Genomic DNA, 14,595 nt, shown 5'->3' with positions numbered 1-14,595 from the left:
ATGTATCTGTAGCATGTACGTGGATACTGCTCCTCTTCCTATTTTCCTCCATGGTTTCCACGTCCCATTATTTCTCCAAAGGCATCCATGATATTCTTTTGCACGTTGGTTAGAAAACAAACAAATCTTTTCTAGTTTTGTGCGTGCATGCACTTGCATGGTCTCCTTTAAACCAGCAACACTCTCACATTTAACATGCACTCTTTCTTTATGTATAACTGGCATAAATCCTGGACCACATAGAATACGCAAGGTTCCATCTTTTCCTTTGCTAAGATGTGTCATCACCTTCATAATTTGTTCATCCTTGTCTCGGTTAACTTTTCTTGTCACTCATGGATTTGTGAACTAGGGTTCATGAAGGAGAGGAGACACTGGGGAAAAATCTGGGGTCTTCTACCGATCCCCTTCTCACCTCCCTTCATTTATATTTTTGTTCTTTTAGAATGTAGTCCTCATGTCCTTACATAATTACAACTCACATCAACACTCCCCCTCAAGATGGGGTGAATATATCATACAGACCCATCTTGCTACAGAAAATAGAGAATGATTTCTCATGTAGACCTTTTGTAGGTATATCCGCTACTTGACTAGATGAACTTACATAAGGCATACATATTATCCCTCTATCCATTTTCTCTTTGATAAAGTGACGATCAATTTCCACATGTTTGGTTCTATCATGTTGCATTGGGTTATTTGCAATATCAATGGCGGCCTTGTTATCACAGTATAGCATCAGTGGTGATTCCTTGAACAACCCTAGTTCTGTCAGTAATATCTTTAACCATAATACCTCACATACACCATGTGCCATAGATCGAAACTCAGCCTCTGCTGTGGATCTAGCCACAACAGTTTGCTTCTTGCTGTGCCATGAAACTAAATTCCCACCAACGAAGGTACAGTACCCAGATGTTGATCGTCGATCATCCAGTGAGCCTGCCCAATCTGCATCAGTATAACACTCAACCTGGAGGTTTCCCTGATGACTGTACAGTAAACCCTTTCCAGGACACCCCTTCAAATAGCGTAGGATTCGAGTCACGGCATCCATATGATATGATCTTGGGTCATGCATGAATTGGCTCACTACACTAACAGCAAACGCAATATCTGGTCGAGTATGAGACAGGTAAATGAGCTTACCGACTAATCTTTGATAGCATTCACGGTCCACGGGTTTTCCTGAATCACTCATCAGGCAATGGTTTTGCTCGATTGGGGTTGCAGCTGGACGACACCCAAGCATACCTGCCTCTTGTAGTAGGTCTAGGACATATTTTCTTTGGGAAAGGAAAATACCTTTTGTTCCTCTAGATACTTCTATCCCAAGAAAATATCTCAAGTGTCCCAAATCCTTGACTTCAAATTCTCGCGCAAGATGATGTTTTAAGTGAACAATTTCCTCTTGGTCATCACCTGTGATAACAATGTCATCCACATATACAATGAGGACGACAACCTTGCTCATTCTGCGTTTGTAAAACATGGTGTGATCTGCATTGCTCTGAGTGTACCCAATTCTCAACATAACACGCCGAAACCTATCAAACCAGGCCCTCGGCGATTGTTTGAGCCCGTACAAGGAGCGACGTAAGCGAAGTACCTTTCTAGTAACATAGCCGGACTCGAACCCTGGTGGCATCTCCATATACACTTCTTCTTGAAGGTCACCATGAAGAAAGGCATTTTTTACATCCATCTGGTGAATGTTCCAGTTCAAGTTTGTTGCACATGATATGAGTGTTCTAACAGAATTCATTTTTGCTACAGGTGCAAATGTTTCCTCATGATCAATTCCATATGTTTGGGTATATCCCTTTGCCACAAGGCGAGCTTTATATTTATCCACTTTACCCTCCGGGGTATGCTTAATGTTGAAAACCCACTTGCAACCTACAGGTTGTTTACCTGGTGGTAGATCCACAAGCTCCCAGGTTTTGTTCTTTTCCAAAGCTCGCATCTCTTCAAGCATTGCTTCCCTCCACTTTGGATCCTCCTTGGCTATGTCGAAGTTAGTAGGTATGGATGTGGAATATAGAGATGTAATGAAGCTCTGAAAGGATGGGCTACAATGTTTGTAGGAGATGAAATTGGCTATGTTGTGTTTATAACCAACATCGTAGTCTTTTAGGTGTGGAGGAAGATTTGAGGTTCTAGTTGGTTTTCTCAAGGCAATGGGTAAATTACCTCGCGGAACAGATGTCGACAATTGGTTATCACTCTCACCCATGGTGCTAGTAGGAGCAATAGGACTAGGAGAGTGATCATCGGTGCCTGGGTCATCATGTGCTGAGTGATCAACATTCTATGAAGGTGATAATGAATCTCCTGTTGCATCTTGCATGTCTCCATGACCAGAATTGTTACTCTCCTCATGATTTATCTCATCCCCATGTCCAGGAATATTATTATCAAGAGCAGAAGCATCTGGAGTAGGGACAAGTATTGATCCAATAAGGGTGCCTCCACCACTGCTCTCCCCCTCTTGTCCTACTTCAGGTGGGGATAGAGCAATGCCAGTGTCATTGGCTGATCCAAGATAATAAGGTTCATGTTCACGAAAGGTCACATCCATACTCACAAAGAATCGACGTTCAGAGGGACACCAACACCTATAGCCCTTTTGAGAAGGAGAATAGCCCACAAAGACACATTTGATGCCACGAGGATCTAATTTCCCAACAGAATTTCGATAATCATGCACAAAAGAAACACAACCAAATACCTTTGGAGGTACCACAAAATCATTTGTGTTCAAAAGACACGCAGCTGGAGTCTTAAACTCAAGAGTGCGTAGAGGCATACGATTTATTAAATATGTTGCTGTTTTTATTGCCTCCCCCAAAGAAACTTAGGGACATTCATGGTGAACATGAGTGAACGAGCAACTTCAAGTAAATGCCTATTCTTATGTTCTGCAACACCATTCTGTTCTGGTGTATTGACGCATGTAGTTTGATGTTCAATGCCATGTGATGCAAGGAACTGTCCAAACTCCATGTTAACATATTCAGTACCGTTGTCAGAACGTAAGGTTTTTATAGTTGTTCCAAACTGGTTTTGAATGAGAGCACACAAATCTTTGAAAACAGGGAACACATCACTTTTATGCTTCAAAAGGTAAAGCCAAGTGTAACGACTAAATCCATCAATGAAAGTCACAAACCACCGATGTCCAGAAACAGAATAAACCTCACAGGGCCCCCAAACATCAGAATGTATTACTTCAAATGATTTATGACTTCGCAAACCCCTGCTAGGATAGGTACCCCTTGTATATTTTGCTAATTCACATGCGTCGCATACAAGGGATTCTCTAGAACACAAGTTAAAGAGAGAGGGATAAATACGTGACATGGCAGCAAAAGAGAGGTGTCCCAATCTTCGGTGATGAAGTAACAATTCTTGAGTAGGAGACATGCAGGTTGCAAGAGCAATTTCATCTCCCCCTTCATCAAGATAGTAGAGTCCCTCATGCATGGTCCCAGTCCCGAGAACTCTCCCTGTCCCAAGCTTCTGAAAAGCACAACAGGTAGGATCAAACCAACATCTACACTTGAGAGCACTAGTGATGGAGCTAACTGATAATAGGCTGATAGGAAATTTAGGAACATGCAGAACTGGGGATAAGGACAATGTCTTGGTACACTGGACAGTTCCACGTCCTGTAATAGGTGCCATGGAACCATCAGCAACACGAACTTTGTCCTTACCAGAGGTAGGTGTGTAGGAAGTAAACAAGTTTGAGGCACCTGTCATGTGGTTAGTAGCTCCAGTATCAATTATCCATGATTTTGACTGGGCTTGGTGGGATTCCATACCTTGGGTGATGGCATTAAAGCTAGAATCAACTTTGGAGGAACCTTGGGACGAAGATGAGCCTTCAGAGAATTTGAGCTTGGATTTGAAATCCTCAAGAGCTTGCATATCTACCACAGGTAGTTCCCTTGCAGATGCATTGTAATTAGCTTGTCTTTTGTTTGAACCCCGAGCTCCCCCTAGCTGAGATCTCCCTTTATCCCACCAAGGTGGATAACCATGCAACTCAAAACACTCATCCTTGGTGTGTCCTTTTCTCTTGCAATGGTCATAAAGCAATTTGCTTTTATCCACCTTACCAAAGGAATTTGTAGCACGGCGAGGTTGTATGGATAATGCAGCACGAGCATCTGCACGCTCCTGACCATCCTCCTTCGGTTGTGCCAAACGAGTCTCCTCCTCAATCATGCTAGAAATAATATCATCAAGACTAGGCCACTCAGGCATTGCAAATATCAATTGACGACGGAGGTTTAGTTCCTGGTCTAGGCCATCAAGAAAGAGCTTGCTCACAAACGACTCAAACCACACATGATGAATTACCAAGTCATCCTTGTCAACAGGTTCAAAAGGGTGATGATAATGTAAGTTTCTATATAATTTTTTTACTTCACCTGGATACTCTGTTACAGATCTTGAGCGCTGCTTCAAATTAGTTAACTCATGCATGATATGGGTGGCTTGCATTTTATTTGTTTTCCCTGCAAATTGTTTCTTCAAAGATGACCAGACCTCACAAACAGTGTCCATGCCTTCCACTTGTTCTCTTATTTTTGGTTCCATACTTCCCAACAGGCATACTAGTACTTTATCATTGATTTGTTTCCTGCCCGCACCGCCTTTCTCCAAACTTTCTTCACTCCCAACAAGTAAATAATCATACTCATTGGCGCTCAAAATCAATTTGGCATGGCGTGCCCAACTGATGTAGTCACCAGGTCCTGATAGTCTGACTGGATTTGGCTCAAGTGTCTGCTTAACTGGCTCAGCAGCCTGCTGGTGCTTAAGCACTTTGCTAAATATTTCATACATCTTATCAACACTAGAATCCCCTGTCTTTTCTGTACTTGGATCTCCCATGGTTCAGTGAGCAAGAATATATTCCAACACTAGTACTTGGTTCTTCTTATCAAATACGTGCAGCACAAAGAGGAACCAACTAGTACAGCTCAACAATGTGCCAAAGAGTACGGCAATTACTTCAGATTGCAACACTAGCAAATAGTATTATTTAATCCGGCCAGCTGACCACCAAAGCAGCTCCAGGCAACACTGATTCTTCTTCTAAAGCAATAAAAAACACAGAAGCTCAAGGAGTCCGAGAGTCAAGTTGGGGACGAACTAGACCTGCTCACGGCGCCGGATGGCAGGAGAGAAAAAATTAGCTTGTAGCGCGGGAGGGAGTCTAGACGCCCAGGCTCTATTCAATTCAACTGGTAGCTGCAGGAGCCTCCCCGATTGTACTTGATTCAGGCAGAATCGAGGTCGCTTCCCGACACCTACAACAAAGCCAGCAGCAGAAGCACCTCCAACAATAGGAGCGACACAGCACCGCACCGCACCGACGACCAAAATCAATCGAAATCACAGGAGAACCACACAGGATTCGTCCCGCCCTGATACCATCTTGTCACTCATGGATTTGTGAACTAGGGTTCATGAAGGAGAGGAGACATTGGGGAAAAATCTGGGGTCTTCTACCGATCCCCTTCTCACCTCCCTTCATTTAGATTTTTGTTCTTTTACAATGTAGTCCTCATGTCCTTACATAATTACAACTCGCATCAACAGCTTTCTTTCCGACATCCGCCTCATCCACATGCATTGTCGCTGCCTCATTCGTAATATCCTCCGTTCGCACCCCTTTGTCGACGACTGCCGAAGTTGCCTGCAACCGCTTGTCATCATTGACCGACGTACTCACCATGACTTGTATACTAGTCATGTTTGCAGTAGGGCATGCCACATCAACGGTTGTTTCTACTGCTTCGGCGAAGTCCTTTCTCCTTTTCTTCTCTTTCTTTTTCATTTGACCTAGGCATAGTTTTGATTTTGTGATGAATATCTTTGTGTGTGTGTATTGGTTGTGTGCATCCTAGTCGTGTAGTGGCTGGCTGTGTGCTCGTTGTATTTTGTACATCTGCTTGTGTTTCAATATGAATTAATGAAAAATACTCTATCAAAACAAATACCGCTGTTCAAGGTTGAAAAAGCAAGGATCTCAGCCGAGCTTGCTCGTTCATTAAAAAAAACTTAACTTGCAAGTCGGCAATACCGCAGCAAAAGCTTTGGGTCGCGATGCCATATTGCATTCGGCCGGCGACGGCCAAGGCCAACCCGTTTCCCCCGGCCCCAGCAAAGGAACGAATGAAGCCGCACGGAAGAGCGATGATTGCAGCGCCGCAGTGCAACCCAACATAAATAAACCCCGGCACCGGCAGTGGTACCTGCTGCTTTCACTTGATTTAACTCCGGTACGGTACCATTCACATTCAGTGACAAGCATCAACTCTCGCAATGAGTAGACAGCGCAGCAGCGAATCGCGAGCGGCAGTAGCCAAATCACATCTTATCAGAGCCTTATCTCACCCAGTAGTAGCACCCACAGGCACAGCCAACTCCCTACCACATGACGCCCACATGCCTGCGCCTGCGTGCGACGCATCTATCATCCGGCCACGCAGCCCCCTGCGCTCGGCGCCGTGCACGCGCACCCAATCCGCGTGGTACCGCCCCGACGCCCTACCACTCCTACTCCGCCGCGCCAGCCACGCGCAACCACCGCCACCACCAATCCACCATCATCTCCTCTCCCCAGCCATCGCCGTCGCGGCCCGGCACGTACGTACACCGGGTACATGTCGACGCATAGGTAGGTACGGTGACCCGCCTCCCACCGACCCGAACACTTCGCCGCGTGCGGCTTAGCTTACCAAGTTAAACACGGTGCACGCCGCATGCCCACAAGACGCTACACGACGGACGGCGCGCACAACTGTAGTAGCCGCGAATGGACGGGCGAGGACCACGGCGCACGGCCATGGCATCGGCGTCGGCGTCGGCAACGGGCCAGAGGCAGTAAAAACGCGTCGACAGTACACATCGTAAGATTTGTGACCAAGGGACATGTGCATTAGCAAATTGATGATACGGCACGGCGAGCGCAGGCGTCCGTGCACCGGACCGGACCGGCCGGCCGGCCTGAGCGCGCGCAGGGGCATTTGATCTACGCCACGGCCTACGGACGTATGTACGTGCCGACAAGATCTACCATTAGGGGGCCGCGGAGTTGGAGGACGACGAGAGGCGGTCCCGGCTTGGAGGCTTGGAGGCTTGCTCCAAGTTTTCTCGGTGGGTTCGTTGGCGCTTCACGTGCTGCCGCTTTCCCTGCGCTGCGAGAGAGACGCCGCGGCTAACCGGTGGCACAAATCAAGGCCTCACCCACCTGATAATCACTCGGCCAGCGGAGGCCATGACACACGCCTTTCATGTTTCGTCTCATTACGATAATTCAGGGACAAGGAGACTCGAGATGATCACTAAGTTTTTCCGGCGTCAAGCCGAAGATTTTTTTGGTAAGCTTATAAGCTAGCACAGCATGATCATTTGTTGACGTGGGATAGTGAATAGGCGATTCATTTGGAGGTTACGAAATAAATCAGCAGACTGTAGGCCCGTGTGTTACGGACGCTACGCTTTTGGTGTCGGCGAAAGAGAAGGTGGTGGATGGTGACCTGTTTTTGAGGCCATGCCGCTGAGCAATATAGCTACAACCAAAAGTTCCGAATCTTAATTTCTTACTATTTCGGAATCTAGCCACTGTCAAGGACAGCATGACTGTGCAGAGACCGAAATCAGGCAACCGCTGGGCATAATTCCCTTGGAGAGAATCACTCCCTGCCGGCCCTTGTCAGTGCGTACAAGTAGAACAACCGCACATGCACCGGGAACATCACAAGCTGCACAGCAAATGCTCCTATATACCAATCATATCTGATATAACACTCAGATCAGACCAAGGTTACATCGACATGGCGATTTTGATGCATGAACATGCAGCATACGCCTTCCCCACTCTTTCAACACTTTGTACATGGTCGGTTTCAAGCAAAGCACAAGAAAATAAATCACGTACAATGAGTATATTCTTGAGACGATGGCCTCCACTGCGCTTACACTCTGACTATACACATTCCATGATATCTGAACCGTGTGCCTCCATTCTCCAATTTTCCGTCCAGCAGAGGTTCAGTCGTTCCTTGAGCCTTGCCTCGTGCTACGTCTGAATGGTGAACCTACCCACATTTAGTTAATTATTTTGCTATCTCCTCAAGCCTTCTGAGTATCTCCTTGGTGTTGGGCCGGAGCGACGGCGAAGGGCTGCAGCACGCCGTGGCCAGCTCGAAGAACGCGTTCAGCTTCTTCTCGTTCCCCGACTTCCTGCTCTGCCTGACGAGGTCGGAGCTGAAGGCGTCGGAGATCTTCCTCTCGAGCACCAGGTTCTTGAACGACGCCGGCAGGAAGATGTCGCGGGAGCTGGGCGCGCGGTCGTCGTCGCCGGCGGGCTCCTTCTGCGCGAGCATCTCCAGCAGCACCACGCCCAGGCTGTACACGTCGCTCTCCCTGGTGGCGTCCCTCATCTTGACCAGCTCCGGCGCCTTGTACCCCTGCGCCGCCGACGCCTCCAGCATCTCGTGGGCGCCGCCGGTGTTGAGCAGGAGGTAGAGGCCGTAGTCCGAGATCCTGCACTCGTAGCTGGCGTCGAGGAGGATGTTGCTCGTCTTGAGGTTGCCGTGGATGATCGGCTTCTCCATCCCCGTGTGCAGGTGGTCGAGCCCCTTGGCGATGCACACGGAGAGCTTGCAGATCAGGCTCCATCTCTGCGAGTCGGCGATCCCCTCTGTGAAAATGGCAGCACACAGGCAGACTATCATCAGCTACCATCACAACAAATGCCAATATTATGAATGCATGGTTTTGGCTTGAAAAGACTGCACATGTGTGCATGTGCCTTCAATTAAGGCACAACAATGACTATGTTCACTACTGTTTGACAGACGTCTATACAGCACTAACCACTGTTTTAACTGAGCAACACACTGGAATGATTGTATGCCCCAACGATCACGATTGTGAAGGGTGATCTAATGACCTTATGTAACATTAATGGCCAGGACCATTGCTTCAGGACAGTGTCATGTGAGGTCTCAGGCTAACAACCAAAGCAGAGAAATGTTTCCTGCCTGGCCGCAGTAGGCAATAATAATAAGAACCAGCGAACATGAACTGGAAATAAGAAATGGACTCTGTACCATAACCAAACTGTGTAACACATTCCACATTGCCTCAAAAGTTGATACTGATTATCGAAAAAGAAAGTTGAAACTGATGGCCCAAATGATTTTTGTTTAGTGAAAGCTGCTGATCTGCCTTTTTGGAGTCTTCGAACTCGCTTCGCAACCACGCCATGCTTTTCCCTTTGTGACGAAATGTAATTGTATAATGTTTCATGTGTGATCTCGTCGCAACAAATAGAATAAGAAAAAGTTTCATTTGCGGTGTGGGCTCATGTGCACTTTTGACGTAGCAAAATTGTGCATTTGTACGAATCAGGATGAACATGTCGACCAAAGCAAGAGTGAGTGATGCGCATGCACTGACCTTGCAAGAATCGGTGGAGCGAGCCGGCGGCGTAGAAGGGGTGCACGAGCAGCTTCTCGCCCCTGGGCCCGACGTACACGGCGCGGAGCGGCACGAGGTTCGGGTGGCTGACGGCGCCGATCCGGCGCGCGGCGGCGGCGGCCTCGTCGGCGCCCACGGCGCACGCGGGGCGCACGAACCGGAGCAGCACGGCCGTCTCCCCGGAGCGCATGGCGGCGCGGTAGAGCGTGCTGTGCGACGACTTGGCCACCACCTCCCCGGGCGCCTCGAGGATGGCGGCCACCGACAGGCCCTCGCCGCCGGGGAACCTGACGAGCGCGTCGGCGCCGCCGTACCCGCCGCCGTGGCCGTGCGGGCCGCCGACCCCGAGGCGGTCGGCGATGGGGCCGAGGTAGGGCTGCAGCGCGCCGAGGCGGTCGGCGATGGGCGCGAAGTATGGCAGCAGGGTGGTCCGGGTGGCATTGCCGCGGCGGCGGAGGCAGTCCGGGACGCGGAAGGGCAGGCGGTCGAGGCGCAGGCCGCGGAGGCGCGGGCGGAGGTAGCGGTAGAGCAGGTAGGCGAGGAGCACGGCGAGGATGGGGAGCAGGATGGAGTTGGTCCGCCCCTTGTGCACCGGCTCGTCCGAGGCCCCGTCCGCCGCCGCCGGCTCCATGTACGTACGCCGGTTCTTGAAATGAACGGAAAGGCGAAAGCAGTGGTGGTGGGGCTCGTGGGTCGGCTCGCCCAGGATTCGAGGCAAAGCCCCTCGCTTTGGCGTGCGCCTCGGTTGGCTTGGGCTCGGGGTGGTGGAGCCGTGGAGGAAACTGCCGGGAGGAGGAGGAGGAGGATGGCTTGAGATTCCTATCGTGTGGAGGTTTTTATCATCGTCGACCAACCAGTGAGCAGTGTGGGAGAGTGAGGGCTACTGAGGAGGAGGAGGAGGAGGCCGGCCGGGTGGCTTCCAGTCCAGTGAGTCCAGCCTCCGTCGCCTTTGGCCTTTTTTCTGTTGGAGATTAGCGTTAAAGTGGGGGAGTTGGTAGGTAGAGGACCGACCCTAGCGGTGTGGTGTGCTGTGCATGGCCATTTCCTCCGTTGAGAATCGGTGAGCACAGTGGCAGCGGCAGTTGGGAGGGGTAGGAGTAGGAGGGTCGCCGGGACCCTGGCTGGCCTGGACTGGAAGGTGCCCTATTACTATCGCGGCAGGGTTGGCCTGGAACAGTGGAGCTGTGGTGCAAACGGGACATACAGATGGACGGCGGGCGGCGAGGGACCGGCCCCGACGCTCGTTTGTTGGCTGCTCTCTGGCCGGCTTGCGCCGGATGAAAGTGCTGCTGTCTGTGCTTGGCACAGTTGTATTCGGTGGCGGGTAATTTTCACTTCTGCCTTTTGAGCTTTGGTGTTGGCAGTTTTGTGCTGTATATATGGCTGCTTTGGATTCGGGGCTGAGCCCGAGCTCATCTGCTACAGCGTGAACAGTAAATTGAAAAAAAAACATATGATTTTGTTTGCGGTAGATATGATGTAATTTTCTGGGAGCTTGCAAAAAAATGGTGCCAAGGTGACTTCAGGGGAGCTCCGTAAAGACAAAACACAAAATCGGAGCTCCAAAATGGCCGAAGCTGCTCGAGTTTTTCTAGCTCCGTTTTTGCCTCTCTTTTTTTATGGAGTTCCTCCCCAAGTCATCTTGGCATGAAAATTTGCAAGCTCATAGGAAAGAGCAGTTTTAGCATGCTCCCTCTTACCTTCTCTTTTTACATGAGAGGTAAGAGTATGTAATAGATCTAAGCCGTTGATTTCATCAATTAGTGGTCTGATTAAGTTTTACTTTCTTACCTCTCATGTAAAAAGAAGGGGTAAGAGGGAGCATGTTAAAATTTGCCCATAGAAAATTTCATCATCTTTAGTGTAAAAATAGCAAAAAAGTTCAAAATTTTACTTTTTGTTTCGAATTCACTGTTCTTAGGTGAGCTCGGGCGTAGAAACCCACTCTCCTTTGGAGTCTACCTACTGCTGCTTGAACGATGCTATATGGAGCATCAATTTTCCTTTTCTCCCGCATGTCGACCATCCGAATAAATATATCCGGACCGCGCTTTGTTATTTAACGTGATCCTGCATCGAGTGTCATTCTATAAATTACTACATTGACCATTAGTATAGCCGACAATATGCCGACTCGGCTAGAGTTGCTCTCAAACTTGGCGAGGCCACCAAAAATTCTCGTCGAGCGAGGACAAGCGGCGTCCAATTCAGAAACCTCCTGTCATCATATACAGATCTTAGCAAGAACCATGATTCGTACGTCTACCAGCAAGAGATGGTCCAGAATTCCAGATAAATCTCCATCACGATTAATTTGGTTGTATGCGGGATGCGTCCCACAAATTTGGTGCTATGCGCATGCAAATTTGCTGGAAATGATTTACTCTGTTCATGTTCTCTACTATACTAGTACCAAGATGTTAAAGCATCTGCAATAGGACATGACAAATCCGGCCTTCTGTATGTCTGCGGACATGTTCAGACAGACCCACAGACAGTATCGAACAACCTCTCAAATGTCGTGCCTGTCAATGACAATCATGCATGACTCTTAAATTAATGCAAATTCATGGACATCTATCTCACACGTAAATATTAAATGTTCATATCGAAAATACATAGTTTGAACATATAATTTATTTGAAGTGCACAATTCAAACATTAGCACTTTGTTTCCATTGTAGGTCCATGTATACTTCACAAGATCACTGAGTAGATGCGTGTGCACCTGTTGATCGCAAAGATTCTCATAAGATGATATGCATCTTGTTGTTTTGGAATGTGAAATTGTTCTCCAGGCATCGCAAAATCATTGGTTTGGGCTACCCCACCATCCTCGTACTCGACAATCATATTGTGCAAAATAATACAACATGTCATTACTTGCCATAAAGTCTTCGATTCACACATCATTGCAGCTCCACAAACAATTCTCCAACCAGCTTGGGGCACTCTGAATTTCCTCTCCACATCCTTCCCAACTGCATCTTGCATTGTTGCAAAGTGGCTTTGTTTTTTACCTCGGGGTTTGGATATGGTCTTCACAAACGCCGCTCACCGAGAATAGATATCATCAGCAAGATATGACCCCATGTTATAGTTGCGACTATTGATAGTAGAGTTACCGGATGTAGCGTGGTGGCGGCCGGGCCGGCAACAACGTCTGCGGAGGTGAGAACGGATGGGCGAGCCGTTGAGCGGTGTTGGCGGCGTGACGACTCAGTATGGCGGCAGAGCTAGGGGAGGGATGACGCGGAGAATAGAGGAGAGAGAGGAGAGGAATAAAACGAATCGGCTAGGACAGGGGGTGATTTGGTGCGATTTGGGGCAGGGTCCGCCTGTCTGGTCCAATGTGGCAGGCGCGCTCGGGCCTCCCCATATCCGCCTGAGATTTGGGTTGAATATGAGGGGTATCGGTCTGGCCGGGCTTTTAGGGTCGGTATGAGGAGCTTGTTTGAGTTTTTTCTTGACTGGTCAGTGACTGGGCCGTCCGCGACATAAAAGGAAGGTTTCAGGCACCCGCTGTAGATGCTTTTAGGGGAGGATTATTTGTTAGTTCATAATGTTGCGATCCTTTGATTCTCCCGCCGCCTTCCTCCTCTCCACAGCATCGTTGCACGCTGGCCCCATTGCAGCCGGCCGCCACCGGTTGAAGCGCTGTCTCCAACCACCATACCGGCAGTTGGCATTGCGACCGTGCCACCCTGCCGGAGTCGCCGACGCACCAGGTATCCCTCTAACATATGGTTCTTCTTTGGCACCGGTGACCCATCATCACCACACATGCACCGGTCAACTCTCGAACTCCTTTTTTTGAAAGATCTAGCAAATTGCTGGCATTCATATATTCAGCAGGAACTAGCGGGAAAATGCTTAACATGGAGGATGTGATCTAGAGATCAAAGGGAAAAGCAAAAAGAAAGAAAAGGCACAGAGGCACTACAGTTATATTACACGACTTAGCCAATCCCTGCTGGCGGCTCTGCAAACGGCTGCTCCATGCATTTGGCTCCTGCTTGGCTCCATATATAGTTCAATGCTTCGTCTTGCAGCCGTCAGAACATCTATCCCTTGTGCAATTTTGTCTCTGAAGGTGCACTGGTGTCGCTCCAACCAGATTTCCCATAGCACCAGGGTGACGATCGTTGTGATCCCCTTTCGGTTCAATGTCGTTGTGCTACTGATGATCCTCTCAACAATGTCTGTTGAGTGGTTGAGGGAGGACCAGATGGATGGGCTCATGGCCTGGCAGCCGTTCCATGTAGCCACCTTCTCCCAAACATCCCTAGACAGTTCACATTGCCAGAACAGGTGGATCGAGCTTTCTAGGTGTCTGAAGCATAGTTGACAGAAGTATTGGTTCTCCCATCTTTGTCTTTGCAGCCTGTCGTTGCACCATAGTCATTTTAGATGCATCAACCATGAGAAGATCTTGAGACGTCCAGGAGCCCAGAGACTCCAGAAAATCACCTTGAAAGGGGTCTTCGGGGATCCTTGGAACTAGGCTTGATACGCCGATGATGCGCTGTAGTGCTCATTTGCCGTGAGCTCCCATTTAATCTCATCCCGTTGGCCCAGTCTGATTCTCGCTCTGGCGATTCTGATCAACCTCTCCATGTTCAAGAACTCATGGAGTAGGGGGTTTGTATCTCCATGTGCCAGGTCCTTGATCCAAGTGTTGGCATGGACTGCCGCCTGTATAGTTCTATTTTTCCTTTTAGAGTGTTTGAACAGGCGTAGGAAGGAGAGCTTCAAGGGTTCAGCGTCCGCCCAGCCACATCCCAGAAGGTGGCCCTGCTTCTGTCCCCTATGGTGATCGTCGTCATTGCGTTGTATGTGGCCTTGTCTCTGTCATCACATGGCACCTCCATCCCCACCCATGGTCGATCGGGATTCTTCCAAGAGTGCCACAACCATCGCAACCTAAGTGCCCTACTGAATTTCTCGAGGTTGAGGATGACAAGCCCACCGTATTCTATCGGCGAGCAAACTTTGGACCAATTAACCTTGCACTCCCTCCTGACAGTTCCTCGTCTTGTGCCCATAGGAATCTTCGACGGGATTTATCCACTTCCTTGAGAAATA

General features: G+C 48.8%; 1 protein-coding gene across 1 annotated transcript; it reads right to left on the bottom strand.

Annotated features, from left to right (window-relative positions):
* Window positions 1-7,788: 7,788 nt before the first annotated feature.
* LOC125513950 (putative kinase-like protein TMKL1) lies at window positions 7,789-10,699 on the bottom strand. The gene is made up of 2 exons (XM_048679185.1): window positions 9,490-10,699; window positions 7,789-8,728 (listed from the first exon to the last, which is right to left on the bottom strand). Exons 1-2 carry the CDS (start codon window positions 10,139-10,141, stop codon window positions 8,142-8,144), a joined length of 1,239 nt encoding a protein of 412 aa, XP_048535142.1. The 5' UTR covers window positions 10,142-10,699; the 3' UTR covers window positions 7,789-8,141.
* Between the last annotated feature and the right edge of the window lie 3,896 nt (window positions 10,700-14,595).

This window comes from Triticum urartu, chromosome 6 (genome assembly GCF_003073215.2).
Source record: "Triticum urartu cultivar G1812 chromosome 6, Tu2.1, whole genome shotgun sequence".
In the NCBI taxonomy this organism is placed as follows: Eukaryota; Viridiplantae; Streptophyta; class Magnoliopsida; order Poales; family Poaceae; genus Triticum; species Triticum urartu.
This window is presented reverse-complemented; position numbering and strand designations above follow the sequence as displayed.